The sequence below is a fragment of the Pholcus phalangioides genome, unplaced genomic scaffold (genome assembly GCF_987345545.1).
Source record: "Pholcus phalangioides strain wild (caught in Gottingen) unplaced genomic scaffold, Ppha-v1.0 ptg000020l_1, whole genome shotgun sequence".
In the NCBI taxonomy this organism is placed as follows: Eukaryota; Metazoa; Arthropoda; class Arachnida; order Araneae; family Pholcidae; genus Pholcus; species Pholcus phalangioides.
The window spans coordinates 10872416-10896055 of record NW_028301613.1 but is presented as its reverse complement, the minus strand read 5'-3'; the positions used below and the strand labels follow the sequence as shown (position 1 = coordinate 10896055).

Here is a 23640-nt window from a genome sequence, read left to right as displayed (position 1 = left end):
AACTGTGGCAAAAAATGGTAACTTGTGATTTTTTTTAACTGCAAGTGCAAAACTTACTTCAGTCATACCGTTCAAAGTGCTTTTAAAAAATATATGGGGAAAAAGTAGGATGAATGGATTTTAAACTTTCGATGAAATTTCTCTAGGTCTAATGAAAAGCTTCACATAGATATGTGACCATGGTCAAAGGACCGATATAATTTTTATGAATAATTTTACATGTGTATAGTTAAATTGTCATAGGCCTAATCCAAATTTATTAGAGGTGTGAGTTAAAATCTATTTCCCATACCTTACATTGTAGTGTAAATGATGAATACGAAAGGAAAACTAGTTTCTTCTGCTTGGAAGAAGCAGGAGTCTGTAGTTTTTTGAAGCAGAAGAAACTGTCCAACTCTTTAAAAGACTGATGCGGTTATTAATCAAATTAGTGAAATTAAATTTACTTAATGTAATTTTAAAAAATACATCTGCTATATCTAAATTCTAACTTATATGATAAATTATTGAAAGAAAACTAGTTTCTTCTGGCCAGTTTTTTCATGGTTCTTTTCTGTTTCAGAGGAAACTGTTGAACACCTGCTCATGACACATCTCTCTGTATCTCTGCTCTGCAGTGATTTTGCTGATCTATACTCCTTACCTTTGGTATTTAACTGAAAAATTAACATCATAGAGAATGTTGTAAGAAACTTAAATTAAATTGATAACTTATTAAATTTACTTATTACTTTTGACTTATTAAACTTTTAAAGTTTCAAAATTTTTGCCTAATTTTTTTTCATTAAAAATTCAAATGACTGATGAAAATTTTTATTTTTTAATGCAAATTTCACTTGATGTTAATATAGATAGGAAAAAAACCAATTATTTATGATAATGGCGTAACTAGAGTTTCTGGACGGGAATTCCGGCCCATTGTATGGAATTTTTTACAATTTCCAGTTACCAAAATCCCAAGAATTCGAAAAAAAATAGTGTTGAAACACAGTAATATTTGCAATGGAATAAAAAAAATCATCAAAATGGGAAATATTCATTGAAAAATTAATTTTCTTTGGCATTGCTTGAAAAAAAGAAAGAAAAATATATGGGAGGTGAGAGAAGGGGGATAGGGCTTCTAGTTTCCAATTCTAAAAACTGTACCTCGTGCCTACTAAATCCTAATACTGAGAGAACTATACAAAGAGACTGAAAAAAAAATTCTGTTTGGTCTTCCATTTTATGACTGTTTGGGGAACAACACAGATGAACAGGAGATAAGATCTGAAAAGAAACATTACATTTTAAATAGAAAGAGTTTGATAGATATTCTCCTAGAAAACACATAGCAGGTTACTGTCTTTTCCGATTTCTTCAATTAATATGACTTTCCTGTCCGCATCACAATGACAGGCTATTTTGCAATAATTGTGAATTACTTGCAATTATTGTAAGTAGAGAGGCCACAAGTGTGAAGAAAACAGGATTCCCGGAAATATACATTATATACAGCCCTGATATAACACCCTGTTTTTTAAGCATTCGTCAAGCAGATGAAAATCAGTACGGGATGAAAATGTGCATAACTGGAAAAGGGTCTGAAGCAACACGCCCACTTTAGTGAAAGAATGATTCATGGCGACTCTGACAAAGGTTTGGTTTGGGGCACACAGTTTGAAAACCCTGAGCTACACGATATGTTAAGTGACATTTCAAAAAAAATCCCATACGTAAGTTATACATTAATTAAGTGAAATGACACTTTTGCAAAAATTTGGGATGAGTTGGAGTTAAAACGTCGTGTAGTTAAAACTATGTGGCACATAAATGAAATATTTTAACATTAAAAAGTATAGATAATAATTGAGGCCAAACCTTACTAATGAAAAAGTAGTTAAATTAGTCTTATAAACAGGGTTCCACAGTAAATAAGTGATTTCCCGAATTCTCTGAAAATGATTTTCTGTTCCATATGGCTCCAAAATGTGAGGAATTTCGAAACCCTAAGTGAAACAGAATAGGCATTCAACAGTGAAACATCTGGGACTAAAGACATTTAACATGAGTTTTAACTCATTTTTTAAAAGTCAAATCCAGAATTGTTGATCAAGCATTAAAGCATAGCTGCCAACTTTTGAAAATGAAAATTTGGGAGATTTTCGTGCGGACATATCTTTTATACTAAAACCACTCCCTAATAAATACAAAAGGGATTTTTCAAATAAAATAGGGATTTTACACACATGGAAATTAAACCCTAGGGAATAAAATCCCCAAGCAAAAAACAAGTGAAATTGGAGGCGAAAACTCCAATGGTGATATAAAAATATATATATATTGTGTTCAATCAGAAACAATATGAACAAACATGCGCGAATGACCCCAAAATCATCAGGAAAATGTCAATTTTTGAAGAACACTGACTTTTTGTGACAAATGCTTGATGTTTTTTGATTTCAATGGGTGATGTCAGTCTTTCCACCATGACTGATGTTAATGCCCATAACACAACTTGTACAAAAGAGAAAAAGTCTTTCTTTCTGGGACATTTGATGAAAGTAAATTCATCAGCGAATAAGTATATTTAAAATTGATTAAATATTTTTTGCTTATCAGTATTCATGTTTTGCTATCGCACGTACGTAACTTCAACAAAGAAGTTTTGACCACATGCGCATCATTATAATCTTCAATTATTATCCAGGACTATTTCCCTGCATGATAAGACAAACAACTTTTCTTGTTACCATCAGAGGATTTGTAAAACTTCCTCAAAAAAGGAATTTCCCAGTCTTCCCCCATTTACAACGTACGATGCCATTTCAAAAGGGGAAAAAACAGGCAAAAGACCTTTTGCCCCACAAGAAATTCCTTAGGGATTGTTTTCAGAATCAGGAATTTTTTTTGAAATAAAGTAAGGAATTTTTAGGGACAATTAGGGATTTTTTTTGTTATTTTAGTAAAAATTCTGGAGATTTAAGAACTTTTTGGGAGGTCGAAAGATGAAGCTAAAATTCGGGAGACTTCGCAGCTATGCAAATTAGCGTAACAGGGTGCACATTTTAAGATGGTAAAAATATTGGGATACAAACAAAAAAAAATAGGTTTTTATAAGAAAAAAAACTTTTTTTTTTGAAAATTGTACAGTCAGTTGCAAAATTTAATAAACTTTGCTGGTGCTTGAATTTTTCCCTGATTTATCAAATGCTGCTATAAGGTCAGTTTGCAAAAAATAATTATTCAATGACAAAGCTGTCTGGTTCTGAATTCAATTACTTCAGATAAAAAATGTGGTTCCGTTCCATTTTTTGGTCAATCAAATAATAGGTCTATTAGAACAGATGCATTACACAGTAATGGTAAGGACTTAATAAATCAAAAAATATTCAAGTGCCAAGCATGATTTTTTCTGAATTTTTTTTTTTCCACTTTTAGGGATTCACTGACTAGAACATGCAATGAAATTAGAAAATTTTGTGTCATCCTCAGATTCCCATTTCACAATTATGTGTAAAAAATTTTAGGCGCCAATACCAATGTCCCAGTCACAATGGTGGCCTAGCGCCTGGGATTTGTCAAGCCCTGATAATGGTTGTTTAGAAATATTGTATAGTCAGTGAGGAAAATTGCGTTCACTAATTGCATTATGCTAGGGAAAAAACGTGTAGACCCAAAATTGGAAAAAGGAACCACGGCTAGATGCATTTCGGAACTGTATGAAGTTCCTTAATCAGAAGCAAAGAAAAAATTGGAAGACAGTGAAAATACTCTTCATAGCGGAAGTGACTTGCTGTTCCAGACAAAGAGCCAAATTGAAAAAAAATCTGATGAAGGAACTTCATACAGTTTTGAAACGTGTCCAGCCTTGGTTCCTTTTTCTAATTTTGGGTCTACAGATATTGTTTTTCCCCTAGTATATTGTCTCACCAAAAAGGTAATTAATTTCTAGACAAATTGCATGCTTAAAGCTAGGGATGGGACGAAAAATGATTTGGTCAAATAACTGAATATTCAGCTAATTTTTTAGCTGAATAAGAAATATTCGGCGGCCAAATATCATCACAATTGAATTGGTGTTTTTAATTAAAAATAAAATTATTGGTAATATCAAATGATTGATATATAATTTTAATTATGCTATGTAAATAAATATGAAAAACTGGTAATTGAACGATTTATATTGCAATGATACTGACAATAAAATTTAAAAATGATATATTGTATTTTAATATCTAATGGAATCAATTTTTTGTAACACTTATCAATTTTAAATCTAATTAAGAAAATATCAACCATTATTTACTCTCAACTAGTAATGTATTATAAAAATCATGACTTATTTTCTTATTTCCCCTCTCTAGATGTAGTTCCCTTTCAGTAGTTCAATATGTATCTTGTCTAGATACATCTTTCAGTTAGTGATTTGTGTAATGCATGCTCACTTCCACCTTTTATTGCATTAGGATTCTATATTCAGTTTCATGTGTTTTTCCTCTCCGAGAAATTCCCCCGTCATAACCTTTTCCACAGAAAGGGATACTACACAATAAAATATAATCAGTAAATTCCAAATTTATGGAAAAAATTCCTATTACAATAATTTTTTAAAATTAGTTTCATGTAATTAGATTTACACGGATATTTGGTTGAATACCTAAGCATTATTTAGACAAACCAAATATTCGGCAGAAGGGACGAATACCAAATAGCAGCAGAATATTCGTCCCATCCCTACTTTAAGCATTCACATAAGCTGAACTACGAAACACTAAATAAGTCTGATAAAAATAAGCATAATTACTTGCTTGACTTTAGTAAATGACTGAAGAAATTCTTCATTGATTTGTAAGCTTCTTTTCTCAATATCACTCCGCAGATTACGTCGATTCCTAAGACTATTTTCTATAAATGTAGTAGACAGCACTTTCAATGCATCTAATGTTTCCTATTAATATGCAAACCAGGGAGAGGAAAAATTAATAAATTAAAATTATAAGTAAGTTTACTGAGAAAAAATGCAAGGATGAAGATATACTACATGGAACTGCAATTCAAATTTATCCTGGTTGAACTCCCATTTTCATCAGAGGCTCAAAGGACTCCTAGTACAAACTATATTACAAACAGATAACCTTTTTGTTGCCAAATATCTGATTATGCCAACACAGTGATTGGTCATTGATGTGGCACATACATCTTTCCATACCTTATTACTTGCTATTTCATCTTCATCATTGTGCTGTTGATGTTTTGATGCTTTCTTTTCTTTGTTACATTATTTTCATAAGCTCCAGCTATCGAAAAATACAGTGAATGATTGATTGGGTTTTTGTTACAAAGTTTGCATGAACGCACTGAACCGCAAAAAGTGTCCATTCCTAAGGCTTAAGTGTGATCCTGAAAATAAATGCGAGTAATTTCTTTTTTGGAAAATTTTCTATCTTGTCCTAATTTGGCAAATTTTTTTACTTTTTGCAGGATATGAAACAGTGATTCCCTGGAAATACTTGAGACATGAAATAAAGGTTAAAAACTGACTCCCTACAAACCAGTGGTTCTCAGAATGTGTGTCACCATTTCTAGGGGCATCAGCAGAGCATAATAATAAACAGTTGATATTGATATGTGCCGGTTCAGTGCTTTTGAAAAGATTCTTCGTCATACTATTCTGGGGAGCAGCATATAGACTTTGAATAGCATAAGGGAGCCAGGAATGATAAGAGCTTAAGACTTACTGCCCTAAAAATTCTCAACCAAAATTATAGGTTTTTTTCACAATTGCACTCAGGATAAGCAGATTAAAATCATGATTCATACCGCTTGATTTAAAAAAATAACATTGATTTACATCACAAAATTTAAATTTTGTGTTTCCTTTGTATTAACTACACTGATATTGAAGTAAAAGTACCCTAGTATGATATTTATGTTATTCATATATAGTAAAGTTTGTGATTAAAAGAAGTTTCTAGATTTTATGCATGGGAAAAAAATTGCAGGAAAATATAGAGCTAAACTTAGATATAACTGAACTGAATATTTGTAATTTATTACAATAGCACAGTAGGGTTCCCCCCCCCCCCAATAAAAAAAAGAAAATTTATTTTTGCATAAAGACTTGAATTCTACGCCATAATAGTAACACACTGCTGAACAAAAAAAAATTTCATGTTCTTAAAGAAATTTAAATTGTTTTCGGGTATACTGAGACTGCTGATTCTGAATCTAGCATTAGTTTTGTCCGATTGAAACTGTGTGCTATGTAACAAATCACCGCGAAATATATTTCATTAATTTCAGGGTGATTTTGGGGAGCTGATTCAGAATCTGGTATTAGTTTTGTAAGGTTGGCTGTAGTTTTTGAGATAAAATGAAAATTAAATTTCAATGGTAATACATAAACACTGTTCTCTCAACAATGTGATTTGTATAATGACAAGAACTCAAAAACTAGAACCAATTCAGCAAAACCAGGGTTGGCAGGTTTTTGACACATGGCAGTTTAAGACAGTTTAAACCGGTTTAAACCGCAGTTTAGACTGTCATGTCAAAAACCTTTGTCAAAAACCTCAAATATTGCTTTTCGATATAAAAATTCCCATTGGAAATGCCCACGTTAATTGCATGTAACGTTTAAAGTGGCTATGTTATACAAAGAATAAATATTTAAAAAATATGATTCTAAAATAATTTTCTACTCTCAACAGAATTATTTTGGACAATATATACGCTTTTTTTCTTATAAAATTTGAATAAAGCATAACATGAACAATGAAGGGAAAACTATGGAACGATTTGGCATTCTTTGATTCAAGATGATTCTTGACCTTCCAAAATTTCTTCAACTGCTTATTGTTATATCGAACCACTGGAAGAATCTTATATATAAATGTGAAAGTATGTATGTATGTATGTATGCTCTTTATACAAATCTACAGTTTTAGACCGATCGTCGCCAGATTTTGCATATATACCAAACAGGTCCGGGATTGAACCGTAGGCTACTTTAAAAGTTCGTCAGAGCTGGGCAAATGCCCGAAATGGGCGAAAAACTGTCGGGCAACAATGGTTTTGGGGCCTCAACAATTACTTTCGGAACGATTACTTTGGTTACCGTGGTTTCCAACAATGCGTTTCAGACGTGAATATATGCCTTTACAATGGTTTGCCACACCTTTAATTCTATTATTATAACAGTTTATTCCTTTATAACGGTTTGTCACTTTTCCAATCCTCCCAGTAATTGAAGAAAACCCGGGAAGAGCACCGGGTATTTTTGCTGGCCTGTATACAGGGTATCCTGTAAGTGCTAATGCGGCCTTTATCTCATCGACCGCCCATCGTATAGGTATAGTTCCAATTTAAAAAATGCTTAAAAGGCGTTTGAATAATATTCGCTGCACAAGCTGGACATATGACGTCACTAACAACAACTACGACGACAAAACCGAGAATAAAAATGTTCAACGTCAGTTGATGAACTCAATGCTTGCCTCAAATCATCAACATTGTGGCACGAAGCTAAAAAATTATCATTATCCACCAACATGCGAGTTCAACTGCAAAATGACTCAGCACTGCTATCATTTTCACATCAGTTGACCAACCAGTAGACACAAGCACTGGACCGATTACGTTCCCAAATGGATTTTGTCAGTTGTTAAACTCAGTTCAAGAACTTGCAGACAAAGTCTTCCCAAACATTCAACAAAATGACCAAAACCATGAGTGGCTTTCTGAGAGCGATTCTGGCACCGAAAAATGACAGTGTGAACAAGATCAACGAAAAAATCCTAAAAATTATTCCAGGAGACTCCACATCTTACAAATCGGTTGACAATACTACTACTTCACCAAACACCAACTCTGGCCATATTGCTATATTGCAATTTACTGCCATTAGTGAGATGGGTTGGAAGTGAAGGCGCTGTCTATCGGTGGTCGCCTCGAGTTTGTTAGGGAAAATATCTTATCGATATCCTCCCTTGGGTTCGAACCCGGGACTCTGACAACAACCTTCACGATGGTAGACGAGCATCTTAAAGACGAGCCACTCGGGCACTAAATCGGTTGACACTGTCACAGACACGGCACAGACATTTAGTTCTGTATCCTGCAGAATTTCTGAACTCCTTTGGATATTCCGGGTGTGCCACCACACAATTTGACCCTCAAAGTCGGAGCACCTATAATGCTTTTAAGAAATTTGGACACACCGAGACTCTGCAACGGCACCAGACTCTGCGTGAAGAAATTGCACAATTGCATCATTGAAGCAACGATTCTAACTGGATGTGACAAAGAAAAAGGTCTTCATTTCACGTATCCCAATTATCACCGAAGAAATGCCATTCACTTTAAAGCGATTACAGTTCCCGATTCGTTTAACTTTTGCCATGACAATCAACAAAGCGCAAGGCCAGTCGTTAGCAGTGGCAGGTATCAACTTACTTGAGCCCTGTTTTTCACACGGACACCTTTTCGTCACCTGTTCGCGTGTTGGTAATCCCAAAAATTTGTACATCTACACACCAGATGGAAAAAGAAAAAATATTGTGTATCCACAAGCGATTGCTTGAAGATTTTAATTAAAATATTTAAAAATAAAAGTAATTTTTCCTTACTTGATGCAGAAATTTTTTTGATTAAGAAATAATTAATAAGCTATATGTATATAAATTTTTTACGGAGCGGGCAACGTCGCCGGGTATCAGCTAGTGTTATATATAAATGTGAAAGTATGTATGTATGTATTTTATACAAATCTACAGTTTTACACCGATCGTCGCCAGATTTTGCATATATACCAAACAGGACCGGGATTGAACCGTAGGCTACTTTAAAAGTTCGTCAGAGCTGGGCAAATGCCCCAAATGGGCGAAAAACTGTAGGGCAACAATGGTTTTGGGGCCTCAACAATCACTTTCGGAACGTTTATTTTGGTTACCGTGGTTCCCAACAATGCGTTTCAGACATGTATATGTCTTTACAATGGTTTGTCACATCTTTAATACTGCCATTATAACAGTTCATTCTTATATAGTGGTTTGTAACTTTTCCAATCCTCCCAGTAATTGAAGAAAACCCGGGAAGCTACAGATATTTTTGCTTGCCTATATACAGGGTGTCCTGTAAGTGCAAATGCGACCTTTATCTCATCAACCGCCCATCGTATAGGTATAGTTTCAATTTAAAAAATGCTTAAAAGGCATTTGAATAATATTCGCTGCACAAGCTGGACGTATGACGTCGCTAACAACTACGCTGACAAAACTGGGAATAAAAATGTTCAACGCCAACTGATGAACTCAATGCTTGCCTCAAATCATCAACACTCTGGCACGAAGTTAAAAAATTATCATTATCCACCAACATGCGAGTTCAACTGCAAAATGACTCAGCACTGCTATCATTTTCACATTAGTTGACCAACCAGTAGACCCAAGCATTGGACCGATTACGTTCCCAGATGGATTTTTCCAGTTGTTAAACTCAGTTCAAGAACTTGCAGACAAAGCTTCCCAAACATTCAACAAAATGACCAAAACCATGAGTGGCTTTCTGAGAGCGATTCTGGCACCGAAAAATGACAGTGTGAACAAGATCAACGAAAAAATCCTAAAATTATTCCAGGAGATTCCACATCTTACAAATCGTTTGACAATGTCACAGACATTTAGTTCTGTATCCTGCAGAATTTCTGAACTCCTTTGGATATTCCGGGTGTGCCACCACACAATTTGACCCTCAAAGTCGGAGCACCTATAATGTCTTTAAGAAATTTGGACACACCGAGACTCTGCGATGGCACCAGACTCTGCGTGAAGAAATTGCACAATTGCATCATTGAAGCAATGATTCTAACTGAATGTGACAAAGAAAAAGAAGTCTTCATTCCACGTATCCCAATTATCACCGAAGAAATGCCATTTACTTTCAAGCGATTACAGTTCTCGGTTCGTTTAGCTTTTGCCATGACAATCAACAAAGCGCAAGGCCAGTCCTTAGCAGTGGCAGGTATCAACTTACTTGAGCCCTGTTTTTCACACGGACACCTTTTCGTCACCTGTTCGCGTGTTGGTAATAGCAAAAATTTGTACATCTACACACCAGATGGGAAAAGAAAAAATATTGTGTATCCACAAGCGATTGCTTGAAGATTTTAATTAAAATATTTAAAAATAAAAGTAATTTTTTCTTACTTGATGCAGAAATTTTTTTGATTAAGAAATAATTTATAAGCTATACATATATTAATTTTTTACGGGGCGGGCAACGTCACCGGGTATCGTCAGAGCTGGGCAAATGCCCGAAATGGGCGAAAAACTGTCGTGCAACAATGGTTTTGGGGCCTCAACAATTGCTTTCGGAACGTTTACTTTGGTTACCATGGTTTCCAACAATGGGTTTTGAGACGTGAATATATGCCTTTACAATGGTTTGTCACACCTTTAATTCTGTTATTATAACAGTTTATTCCTTTATAACGGTTTGTCGCTTATCCAATCCTCCCAGTAATTGAAGAAAACCCGGGAAGCGGCAGGTATTTCAGCTAGCTTATATACAGGGTGTTCTGTAAGTGATAATGCGGCCTTTATCTTATCAACCGCCCATCGTATAGGTATAGTTTCAATTTAAAAAACTCTGGCACAAAGTTAACACTCTGGTACGAAGTTAAAAAGTTATCATTATCCACCAACATGCGAGTTCAACTGCAAAATGACTCAGCACTGCTATCATTTTCACATCAGTTGATGAAACTTGCAATGGAAGAATTCCCGTAGACTCAAGCACTGGACTGATTATGTTCCCAAATGGATTTTGCCAGTTGTTAAATTCAGTTCAAGAACTTGCAGACAAAGTCTTCCCAAACATTCAACAAAATCACTGAAACCATGAGTGGCTTTGTGAGAGAGTGATTCTGACACCGAAAAATGACAATGTGAACAAGATCAACGAAAAAATCATAAAAATTATTCCAGGAGACTCCACATCTTACAAATCGGTTGACACTGTCACAGACACAGCGCAGACAGTTCTATATCCTGCAGAATTTCTGAACTCTTCGGATATTCCGGGTGTGCCACCACACAACTTGACCCTCAAAGTCGGAGCACCTATAATGATTTTAAGAAATTTTGAGACACCAATACTCTGCAATGGCAACAGACTCTGCATGAAGAAATTGCACAATTACATAATTGAAGCAACGATTCTAACTGGATGTGATGGAGGAGAAGACTTCTTCATTCCACATACCCCAATTATCACTGAAGAAATGCCATTCACTTTCAAGCGATTAGTTCCCGATTCGTTTAGCTTTTACCATGACAATCAACAAAGCGCAAGGCCAGTCGTTAGCAGTGGCAGGTATCAACCTACTTGAGTCCTGTTTTTCACACGGAGAGCTTTACGTCGCGAGTTGGTAATCCCAAAAATTTTTACATCTACACACCAGATGAAGAAACAAAAATATTGTGTATCCACAAGCAATTGCCTGAAGTTTTAATTGAAATATTTAAAAATAAAAGTAATTTTTTTTTATTTGATGCAGAAGTTTTTTTGGTTAAGAAATAATAAGCTATATATATGTAAATTTTTTACAGGGCGAGTAACGTTGCCGGATATCAGCTAGTTCCATAATAAAGTACATCTATATTTACTACTTCATGTGCTTTTTGACTATTCATTGTACTGTAACTCACATTGATGATTCATAATTGTGGTACATATTTTGTGCGAAACAATAGTTCACATACATAACAAAGCAGTTGGATATGTACTAGCCTATTATCGTTTTTGAGATTCTGATGTTACCTAATAGCATTCAGTTGTCTTCTGTATTTGTAGGACATGTGGAGGCATAAGCAATGTTTACAAAGCTCTGGAAATGGACAGTGCAGTGAAACTACCTGGTTCCTCTTGACTTAATTACATTGGACCTTGTTATTTTGCACAGTGCAAAAGTAGTCTTGAAGGAACACCATTTTTAAAGTGCTTGCATGTCGTCTTAGTATGTTATGCACTGAAGAAGAGAGGATATACATATCTTTTTTTGATTCATAACTTCTCAGATGCTCTGTTTGTTGTGAGTGTGACAGTGACAAGGACGAAATTTTAGATCAGTGGTAATTTATACCAGATGACAACGTACAACATCCAAGAGGAAAAAATGAGTTGAATATCACAGAATTGGTTTTTATTTGGCATAGAGATTCAAGATCAAAGTTGGTAATCCTAAAAGTTTGTACATCTACACACCAGATGGACAAACAAAAATATTGTGTATCCACAAGCAATTGCTTGAAGTTTTTAATTAAAATATTTAAAAATGAAAGTAATTTTTTCTTACTTAATGCAGAAATATTTTGATTAACAAATAATTAATAAGCTATACATATATGCATTTTTTACGGGGCGGGCACCGTCGCCGGGTATCAGCTAGTATATATATATATGTAATTATCTAGATTAACCCAGGCTCCTAGTGGTCCAATATACATTTAGAATAAAATGATGACTCATGAAAAGAAAGAATCAGCTAAATTTCAATAGCATTTAATCAAATGATAATATAAAAAGAGCGAGTTATATTTAAACAAATAAAAAGTCAATTAAAAAAAACCATTTCCACGATACCAAAATCTGCATAAATACATAGACAGAATACTATATGTTCAATTATAATCATTTTAACTTGTTGGAATAACTCTCTTTTAATTACTCTTTATACCTAATTTCGCCATCTCTGCCCCCTGTTAATTCCTCATAATTTAGGTTTTAATTAAACCTCCATAATTTACTTAAAATGTGGTAAGAATTTCTTTCCTACCTTTCCTCCATCCCTTTTGTCACGGATGATCGCCGCTCCTGATGGGAATCGATTACAATGTCTAAAAACAAAAATCTAACTACATCTTTTTCTCAACTTGATTCCTAGCTTGCACTAATCAATCTCCTCTTAATTTTTCAAAGATTCCAAAACGGAAAGTTTTGAGGGGTACCAACTCCCTATTTCTAATTGGCAGTCCAGCTTCAAAGAAAGATCCTTCCATTGGGTGATGAGGATTACCTAGGTACAAATTAGTATTAATATTGGCATCATTGGTCAAGGTTCACCAAGGGCGTAGCGAGGGGGGGGGGACTTAAGGGTCTGGTCCCCCCCCCCCGAACAAAATTTCCGGCTATGCCCCAGAGGTTCACCCCCTACGATCTTTGGCAGCATATAAGAGGAAGACGTTTTTTCAGTGGGGGGTTTGTACAAAAAAAAAAGAATAGAGGAAGCAAGAAAGTCAGAAAAGGCACATATTCCCAGGAAGGGATGAGTAAAATAGATTAAATAAAGCTGTAAAGTCAATTGCCTGCAGGTGGCAATACAATGATGAAGAGATAGGTTTCGGTATTATAGGGGAGAGAGAGAAAAGAATATGGAGTGGCTATTACACAATCTTTAGAGGGGCCCCTTAAGGGGCCTACACACGTTCAGTTATGCCTGCACAGTTATACCTGTACAGGCATAACTGAACGGTTCGATGCATCCACACAATTCATTTATACCTGTGCAGGCAAAGCTTGTGGAACCGGTTCTAGGCAATCCGTGGGGATATTTTCATTCTTCGATCTCTGTCTTAGCGGCCTTTTGATCAGTTCGGATTTTTTCATAGTCTATAAAGTTCGGAATTTTCTAGTATGATTTCCACAGATGATGCTTTGGGTATAGTTGGATTGGTTATGGCACTGAAAGTTATTAACTCAAAAAAAAGAAAAAAAACGGGTAACGTGGTACAAAGATTGGTTAAAAAAAGGCAACAATATTCGCACGTAAAATTATTACAGGAATTGAGATTTGCACCAAAAGATTGGCATAATTTTCTCAGAATGGATCAAGATACCTACTCAAAGCTTTTTTTTTCAATTCCTTTCGGAAATTGCTTCGCAAACTGTTTATTTTTTTAACAACACTGTCTCTGTTCGCTAGAGGATCTATTTCTCTCATTTTCCACACCAATCTCTCATAACTATCATCTTTCTTAATTTTGTTATGGTAATCTTCAGTTTTCACCTGCCACAAGCATTTCTTATTCCTATACATTTCAATGAATTCTTCCAAACATCCGCGCTGCCCGTTTCGAAGATCACTCGTCATTATAAACCTCGAGTCGTGAAAACTAAACTGAACTCTGAACTAAACTCTGGTGGAGTGTCAAAATCGGTGTTTCCCAAAGTAGGACTATCCAGGCTATGAATGGACACAAGGGGGTGATGGGGGAGACGAGAGGAAAACATCAGTTTTCGAAAACTCAGACCATTTTACCAAGGAAGCCTTTGTAAATATGGGCCTTGGGCAAAAAAAAAAAGAAAGGAAAACTAATATTGCACACAGAAATTCGTACTTGTTTCATCAGAGCTAAAGTGTTTTTTTCTCCCTTTGAATGTGCGCTGTACATTCCAGATGTATTGTAACTGTAAATTGATCGGTAAAGCCTACTGTCACAGATCTCCACACCATCTGAGGTCTTGCATCCCCGGGGGATGGTTTTACTAATGAATATTGCCATTATTCGAGCCCTTTCCCCCCAACCCCCACAAAGATGGGATTGGGATAAGGATTCTGGTTTCAGAGCCCGAGATGATTCCAATCATTCTTTTTTCCCACGTTAAAAAATTCACTATAGTGGCGGCTCGGCAAAGAGAATAGCCTCTGTGCCCTGCGGCAGGATGTGGGTTGGGAGGGGCAGGGGGGTGACGCCCAAGACAAGCGACGCACGAGGAAGCATGCTGTAATGGAAGATGTTTGTTGAATCTACACCATAAGTACAATAATGTATTTTGGTGTTACTAAAACCTCTCATAATGACCAATTTTCATGACTTAAGTAAAAGGCACTACGGCCTACTCATGCTTATCAAGAACTAGCTGATACCCGGCGACGTTGCCCGCCCCGTAAAAAATTTATATACGTATAGCTTATTAATTATTTCTTAATCAAAAAAATTTCTGTATCAAGTAAGAAAAAATTACTTTTCTTTTTAAATATTTTAATTAAAATCTTCAGGCAATCGCTTGTGGATACACAATATTTTTTCTTTTTCCATCTGGTGTGTAGATGTACAAATTTTTGCTATTACCAACACGCGAACAGGTGACGAAAAGGTGTCTGTGTGAAAAACAGGGCTCAATTAAGTTGATACCTGTCACTGCTAACGACTGGCCTTGCGCTTTGTTGATTGTCATGGCAAAAGTTAAACGAATCAGGAACTGTAATCGCTTGAAAGTGAACTGCATTTCTTCGGTGATAATTGGGATACGCGGAATGAAGACTTCTTTTTTCACATCCAGTTAAAATCGATGCTTCAATAATGCAATTGTGCAATTTCTTCACGCAGAGTCTGTTGCCATTGCAGAGTCTCTGTGTCTCCAAATTTCTTAAAAGCATTATAGGTGCTCCGACTTTGAGGGTCAAATTGTGTGGTGGCACACTCGGAATATCCAAAGGAGTTCAGAAATTCTGCAGGATACAGAACTAAATGTCTGTGACAGTGTCAACCGATTTGTAAGATGTGGAGTCTCCAGGAATAATTTTTAAGATTTTTTCGTTGATCTTGTTCACACTGTCATTTTTCGGTGCCAGAATCGCTCTCAAAAAGCCACTCATGGTTTTGGTCATTTTGTTAAATGTTTGGGAAGACTTCGTCTGCAAGTTCTTGAACTGAGTTTAACAACTGGAAAAATCCATCTGGGAACGTAATCGGTCCAGTGTTTGGGTCTACTGGTTGGTCAACTGATGTGAAAATGATAGAAGTGCTGAGTCATTTTGCAGTTGAACTCGCATGTTGGTGGATAATGATAATTATTTAACTTCGTGCCAGAGTGCTGATGATTTGAGGCAAGCATTGAGTTCATCAGTTGCCGTTGAACATTTTTAATCCTAGTTTTGTCAGCAATGTCATACGTCCAGCTATTGCAGCGAATATTATTCAAACGCCTTAAGCATTTTTTAAATTGAAACTATACCTATACGATGGGTGGATCAGATAAAGGCCGCATTATCACTTACAGGACACCCTGTATATAGGCTAGCAGAAATACCCGGCGCTTTCCGGGTTTTCTTCAGTTACCGGGAGGATTGGATAAGCAACAAACCGTTATAAAGGAATAAACTGTTATAATAACAGAATTAAAGGTGTGACAAACCATTGTAAAGGCATATATTCACGTCTCAAAACCCATTGTTGGAAACCACGGTAACCAAAGTAAACTTTCCGAAAGCAATTGTTGAGGCCCCAAAACCATTGTTGCCCGACAGTTTTTCACCCATTTCGGGCATTTGCCCAGCTCTGACGAACTTTTAAAGTAACCTACGGTTCAATCCTGGAACTGTTTGGTATATATGCAAAATCTGGCGACGATCGATCTGAAACTGTAGATTTGTATAAAGAGCATGCATACATACATACATACATACTTTCACATTTATATATAAGATGCTATCCATATCTACAGTGATTATGGCAATACATATAGGGAATAAAAGAGAAATTTTGGTATTACAATAGACGCCCCAATATAACGACCCCTTCGTCCCATCGAGAATGGACGTTATATTTGGAGCAAGGTCGTAGCGAGGGGGAGACTTGGGGTTGTGGTCGGGCCTGATTGGGACGGTCGTTATATAAGTAAAACATAAAACATTTGGGACCCTACCAGTCTTTGTCGCTATAACGTGAATGATCGCTATAATGTGAAGTTGTCATAACGAGCATCGACTGTATCTTCGAAAACAAGCATCATTTCTCCTCTGAATATACAGATAGAGGATACATGCTCGTATGATAGCATTTTTTCTCGCGATAGCGTCGATTTAAAAAAAAAAAAATTTTTGACTTGAAAATTGTTATGGTAACTTATGTAGGGTTTTTCCTTGAAAGAAAACTGCATTTACACGCGACCTCTTACGATTAATTCAACTCAATTAGAAATTGACTTATTATTAAGCATAGTATGTGTATCAATAGTATTACTCAATGATATAATTATATTATCAATCGTATCTCTCTCTCAAAGAATTTTTCAATTGTTTTCTTACGTTTTTAACTAGTGTAATTTCATCTGAATTTTTTTCTTTCAATGTTTGAGTTGAAAGTTGAAATTCGTTGCAATCTGACGAGATGTCCAAAAAAACAAATTCAATGAGATTCATTAAATGTAAAAGAAATGTAAAAGAAAATTATAAATAACAGTGATTTTTGTCCTATTGATGCTTGCTGGTTTTCGGTCAAGAAAGGAGTGGGAATTCTGTGTTTGAAATTGCAAACAATTGCAAACATCAACTGACTCGTATAAACACCTGCTTGATTTCTAGGAATCTTGATTTCTAAAGGAAGTACATGTGAAAGAATACTAAAATAATCTGATGTCACGGGGCCCCTAAAATCTCCAAGAACCCTGGTTAGAGACCTCCTCTCTAAATAATCAATAAACAATTAATAGTCATAGCACATTATTTGAATATAGAGTTTGTGTGTTTCGGTGCATAATTTCGGGAAAATTTATTGAAAAGAGTGATTTCAGAAACAAAATTGCGAATTTTAACAATGATTGAAATATTTCTAAAATTTTATTTCGATTTTTTTATTCGATATGAAATTGTAAGAAAATATCGTGAAAATTGTGCCATTAGAAAAATTTCTTCTAATTAAATGGAATCCCTCTCGAAAACAAGTTATTCAGTTATTATTGTTCTATTATTTATTTATTTTTTATTTTTTTTTATTTTTATTTTTTTTTATTTATTATTTTTTTTTTTACTGTTTGTAGGTCTGTTGCTCCCTGTGGAGCGACTTTTTAACGGGGAGATCGGCTCGCATTTGCGCCTCAAAGTTTGGAACCACAGAAAACCAACTTCAGCCGACCACCACTGTGGCAACGGTGGGGCTCGAACCCGGGTCCCCGCGATGCGAGTCCGTCACTATGACCACTCGACCACCACAGCGGCTATTGTTCTATTACATTATCAGTAAAAAAGAAGAGGGAAGAAAGAAGGGCGAATACAAGAAAGCGGGAAAAAATAACTGCGCAGTTATACCTGATGGCCCATACACACGCTCAGTTATACCTGCGCAGGCATAACTGTACAGTTATACCGAATCGAAAAACCATTCCCTTCAGTTAATGTTGTGCAGGTCAACTGACGGCCCCTACACACGCTCAGTTATGCCTGCACAGTTGGCCTGTACAGGCATAACTGCGCAGGTATAACTGAGCGTGTGTAGGGCCCTTTAAGTAAGTGGCCATAAAATGAAGGAGTATTGATGGAGGGGAAAGAGCTTGTTTTGTACATTTAAATGGCTTAAGTCCCCTTTTCTGTTATTATTATTATATTATATTGGGCTGGATGTTGGAACTCTCCCACTTCATCTGATAGTGATGGCTATGGAGGCCATAGCATTATATATGTTTGCATTGATATAAACCATCTGCTGTACTCTTTTTACAACAGATAAGTGTTTAAAAAAGTTGATTACATCATATATGTAATGTTGATTTCTGTTATTATTAAATTATCTAGATAACCACTGATACTTAAAACGCTACTCTTATTACGCATAACATTGAAATATATCTAGCGATCAAAATACTAAATTGTAGGACTAAAATGTCATTTAATTTGGCAATGCTAGCTTGTATATGTCAAACTTGATTTATTCTTACTTTTGCACTATGATATGGTACATTTACTAGCATTTATAATGCAATGGTTTTCCAATTGAAGCTGTATTCAAACGTGCAAAACAAATGCTTGCTTCGTTTTTGTTGAAAATACTCTTTAAAGCTCTGTGAATTTATACACCCTGATCTAAGAAATTTTTAGGTGAAAATAAATGAGTTTAATTAGTGCATTAACAGATGCTGCATGAGAATTTTTATATGGAATAAAATTTTGGGCAGATCAGGAAATTTAAAATATCAAAATATATATTTTTTAATCAGTAATTATAATTCTGAATATAAAACCCTTTAATCTAAATAAAAGTAAATGTTTTGTTATTTAACATATCTATTAAGTTAACAAAAACTATTTGACATCATTGACAGTAAGATTTTGATAGTTTTAATACTGAGTTAGTTTCTGGGGTCAAAAACCACTCTGATGCCTTATCATACATATTTTGAATAAGCAGCTCTATTCCATTTAGCAAATTGAACACAGGTAATGAGTAGCTTAGATAAATAAACCATAAAACTATATTTTATATGTTCTAGACTCTTATGTTGAAAAATTCAAATTTGCAAATTATAATTAATATTGTTACGAATTATGAACGATAGATGGCGCAAGTCTTTATCGCAATCATGTGATGGCTCTCAAAATGTCAAAATCAGTTGATACTGGTTTTGGTCCAGCGCGGAGACATGTGATTGGTGGAGAACTGGCAGGGCGTATAGAGAAAAATCTAGAAAGTCCCGCCCCTTCAGACATTGGCTCAACCCCTCCATACTGTGGCACTGCCGACTAGGAAACTGTAAATAGAATCTTGTGCAATGTTCTTTTTCTCGAAGTTTCTGCGGGATTATAAATACCGTGGTGCTCACAAGATGGCAGGCACAAGGAGATTCAGTCAGTTGTGTTTAAACTTTGCGAGAAAGTGGTTAGCTCTCTGATTAGCCTGTAAATACGTGTAAATTGCTGTTCTGTAAATAAATCTGTGTTTGTCCGTCGAACCGCTTCTTGTTTTGCAATCTTGAAGTCTTGTGGGAAATTATCCGGAAAAATTTGGTGTCAGAAGTAGGATAATTCAAGACTTGCATGAAGACGAGAAGAATGGACATGGATGAGATGCGAGAACAGCTGAATCAATTGATGTCTGTGATGAGCCAGATGAAAATGGGCATTGCGAACAAGATAAACTCATCCATCGCTGCCGTCAACTCCTCTATGGCCGATGTCAAAGAGTATGTTGCCATCGTCAAATCCTCCATCGCCAAAGTTAAAGGGGATGTCACCGTCGTCAACTCGTCCATCGCTGAAATTAGAGGGGATGTGGCCACTGTGAACGGAGACATCGCCATGGCCATTGCTGGAGTAAAAGAAGAACTCTCTCAAGAAATGAATTCCATCACTGAACAGGTGAATGCTGGAGAAGAAAATCCAAGAGCCAACATCTTCTGCGGATGCCCACCTTCTCTTGCCAGCTATAGCTGACGTTAACCGGCTGAACATCAAGCCCTCGACGTATGACGGCAGGACATCGTGGTCGATCTACAGGACCCAGTTCGAGATGATCGCTTCTGCAAACGGATGGGACTGAATGCTTAAGGCCTTCCACCTCGCTACCTCTCTCCGACGTAAGGCCGCCGAGGTACTTCAGACGCTCGCCGCCGAGGACCGATCCAGCTATGAAACCCTTATATAATTATATAATTTCACGATTTCATAATTCATGGAAATATCACAAAAAACGAAGTAATTGAACAAATAACTACAACTTACTTAAGAAATGTTAAATATGTTGTCCACCGCGTGTTCTGGCTATGAGGTTGAAAGCACAAAAATTCTTGTTCAACAGCAGAATCAGAGTATGCCATGGTCATAATGTGGATGTGCTTGCAATTCAGCTTTATTAAACCAAACGCGTCCCCCCCCCCCCGTTAATATTCCTGAGGAACTTATAACATATAGGGAATGGGCTGGACCCCAAAGCAGAATATGCCGAAATGTGCGACATATGTCGCAGAACAATCTGGAAGAATTTTAAGAAAAGTGTAGAAAAGCGCTATTATGTATATGTGAATTTTTACAGCAGAACATTTTCAGTCAGCTGAGGGCTCGTTGCAGAACATCGCAAAACATTCTGCTTTGGGGGTGCTGGAGATTGCAATTCACCAAAGTTTGCAATCTGACCACTGTTTATAACATTTTGAGGTGCCCCCACAGCCAGAAGTTGCAAGGGTTAAGGTGCATCCTGTCAAAATGGGTCTTCAGCAGCTGCTTTGCTGGTATTGCAATGTGCATCTTGATAGAAGTTCTATCCACACACATGCTGTGGAAGTGCCGAAATGATGTGGTTGCACAAAATAGATTATACTGCTGGCCAAGTACAGCATCATCTACTTGCACATTTTGCATGTTTTTCTTTTGCGATAGAAGCTTCCATTGCTTCAGGAGTATCCATGCAAATTTTCAAGTCATTCCGATCAGTACTTATTGTATAGTTTTGGAATCAAAACTTAAATTATAATCACCCTGTATATAGCTGATTATTTTTCATAAATATGTTACTACTATACAGTAGAACCTTGATTAACTGGGCTTAACAGTGTGTGTGTGTGAAAGTATAAAAAAAACAACTATTGAATATTAAGACTGGGAGATATACAGTAGGAGATGTGCTACTTCTTATGGGAAAGAAAATGAAAATGTGAGGTAATGTAACTACTAGTACACTAGTCTTTGTCCTTTAAGGACAGCTGGTGTCTTTATTGGATTATAGGACCACCTGCCCCTAGCATGATGGTGTCACTACTGTAGCTGCTTCTTTGTGAAGAGAAAAAGAAACCCTGTGAGATAAAATACACCACTACATTTAGATGTGTGATGCACTCCTTATTCATGAATTTGCTTAAGATAGAGCATCAGAATGTAGCCAAAGGTTAAAAAATGTTGTAAGAATGAGAAATTTTGGCTTTTATATATAACTTTAAATGACTAAGATACTTCATATGAAAAATCTATATATATTCTGGCCACTTTTATGAGACTTTTTGAAAAAAACCACTTATAAAATCTTATGTCATTTAAAGATATACCATCAGAATGTACCCCAAGGATATAAAATGTGGTAAAAATGAAACATTTTGGCTAATAATGAACCAATATGATATTTTTCAAGGAAAAAAATGATATTTAGGCAACTTTTATTGGATTTTTTGAAAAAAACCACTTGGTTAAAACCAAGGTTTAAACCAACGTGGTTTAAACCAAACAACCCTGCATTGTCCTGCTGAAATTGTCCAAGTCCGTCGGAATGCACAATGGACATGAATGGGTGCAGGTGATCAGACAGGATGCTTACGTACCTGTCACCTGTCAGAGTCGTATCTAGACGTATCAGGGGTCCCATATCACGCCAACTGCACACGCCCCATACCATCACAGAGCCTCCACCAGCTTGAACAGTCCTCTGTTGACATGTAGGGTCCATAGATTCATGAGGTTGTCTCCATACCCGTACACGTCCATCAGCTCGAAGCAATTGGAACCAAGACTTGTCAGACCAGGCAACATGTTTCCAGTCCTCAACAGTCCAATGTCGGTGTTGTCGGGCCCAGGCGAGGCGTAAAGCTTTGTGTCGTGCAGTCATCAAGGGTACACGAGTGGGCCTTCGGCTCCGAAAGTTCATATCAATGTTTCGTTGAATGGTTTGCACGCTGACACTTGTTGATGGCCCAGCATTGAAATCTGCAGCAATTTGCGGAAGGGTTGCACGTCTGTCACGTTTAATGATTCTCGTCAGTCGTCGCTGGTCCCGTTCTTACATGATCTTTTTCCAGCAGCAGCGATGTTGTAGATTTAATTTTTTACCGGATTCCCGATATTCTCGGTACACTAGTGAAATGGTCGTGCGTGAAAATCCAAATTTCATCGCTATCTCGGAGATGCTATGTCCCATCTTTCATGCACCGACTATAACACCACGTTCAAACTCACTTAAATCTCGATAACCTGCAATTGTAGCAGCAGTAACCGATATAACAACTATGCCAGACACCTGTTGCGTTATATAGACGTTGCCGACCGCAGCGCCGTACTCTGATTGGTTCCATATCTCTTTATTTGCATACGCATGCCTGAACCAGTTTTTTTGGCTCTTCAGTTTACATTGTACTAAATCCACTTCGAAAGCCTGCTTAGTCTTTTGGTTGGGCTTCATCCAATGTCAACTCAAGCCTGTCAGCACTTTGGTGAAGATTTCCTCTTTTTTGCCCTTTTTGTAAAGAACCATCACTGCGTTATTCCAATCTTCAGACACATCTGATTTTGTGAGCCAATTTGTGAACAAAGTAGCTAACATATTGGCAAATTCTTCTCCTACTTCTTTAACAATGTCTATTGAAATCCCATTTTAACCTGTGCATTTCCCTTTCTTCATGCATCTTGTAGACTTCTTTTAGAACAGGTGCTACTTGAACAAATTCTGCTCCATTTTCTTTTCTTCCTGCTCCTTCTCCTCCGTTCGAATCCCTTACTTTATGTTTGTATATAGTATTTTATAAAATTCTTCTACAATACTAATAATTTCATTTCCATCCTTTGCAATCTTTCCATCTTTCCTTTTTAGCACAAAAATTTCCTTTCTCCCAACACGCAGTTTTCATTTTTCTGATTTTAGAGTTTTGGTGAGTTAATGAAGTTAATTCGAGCTCAATAACCTTTCATAATACAAAAACACAAATTTAGTACCCATATTGTTTGCTTTGGTCATTTGTAGTTTGTTCATTAATGCTGAATCAAATCTGAGATATTAGGTGAAAAAAATTGGTAGATGATATGAAAATATGCATTCTTAATGATTAACAAGAGTTGTTTAGCAGTCAGTTAATTTACATTTAAAAAAAAATCAGATTTAAATTTTTTAACAAATCCAATTTTTTTACTTT

At 36.2% G+C, this 23640-nt stretch overlaps 1 protein-coding gene across 5 annotated transcripts in view; it reads right to left on the bottom strand.

The window, feature by feature from the left end:
• Positions 1-23640, bottom strand: part of Cog6 (conserved oligomeric Golgi complex subunit 6) — a 209964-nt gene that overhangs the window by 181028 nt on the left and 5296 nt on the right. For 4 of the 5 annotated variants that reach the window (XM_089248666.1, XM_089248668.1, XM_089248670.1 and 1 more), the window contains exon 2: positions 4784-4927. The exons of the other annotated variant lie outside the window; for it this stretch is intronic. In XM_089248666.1, the coding sequence (XP_089104792.1) occupies positions 4784-4927 (144 nt within the window). The remainder of the gene's footprint in view (positions 1-4783; positions 4928-23640) is intronic. 5 annotated transcript variants of the gene reach the window in all.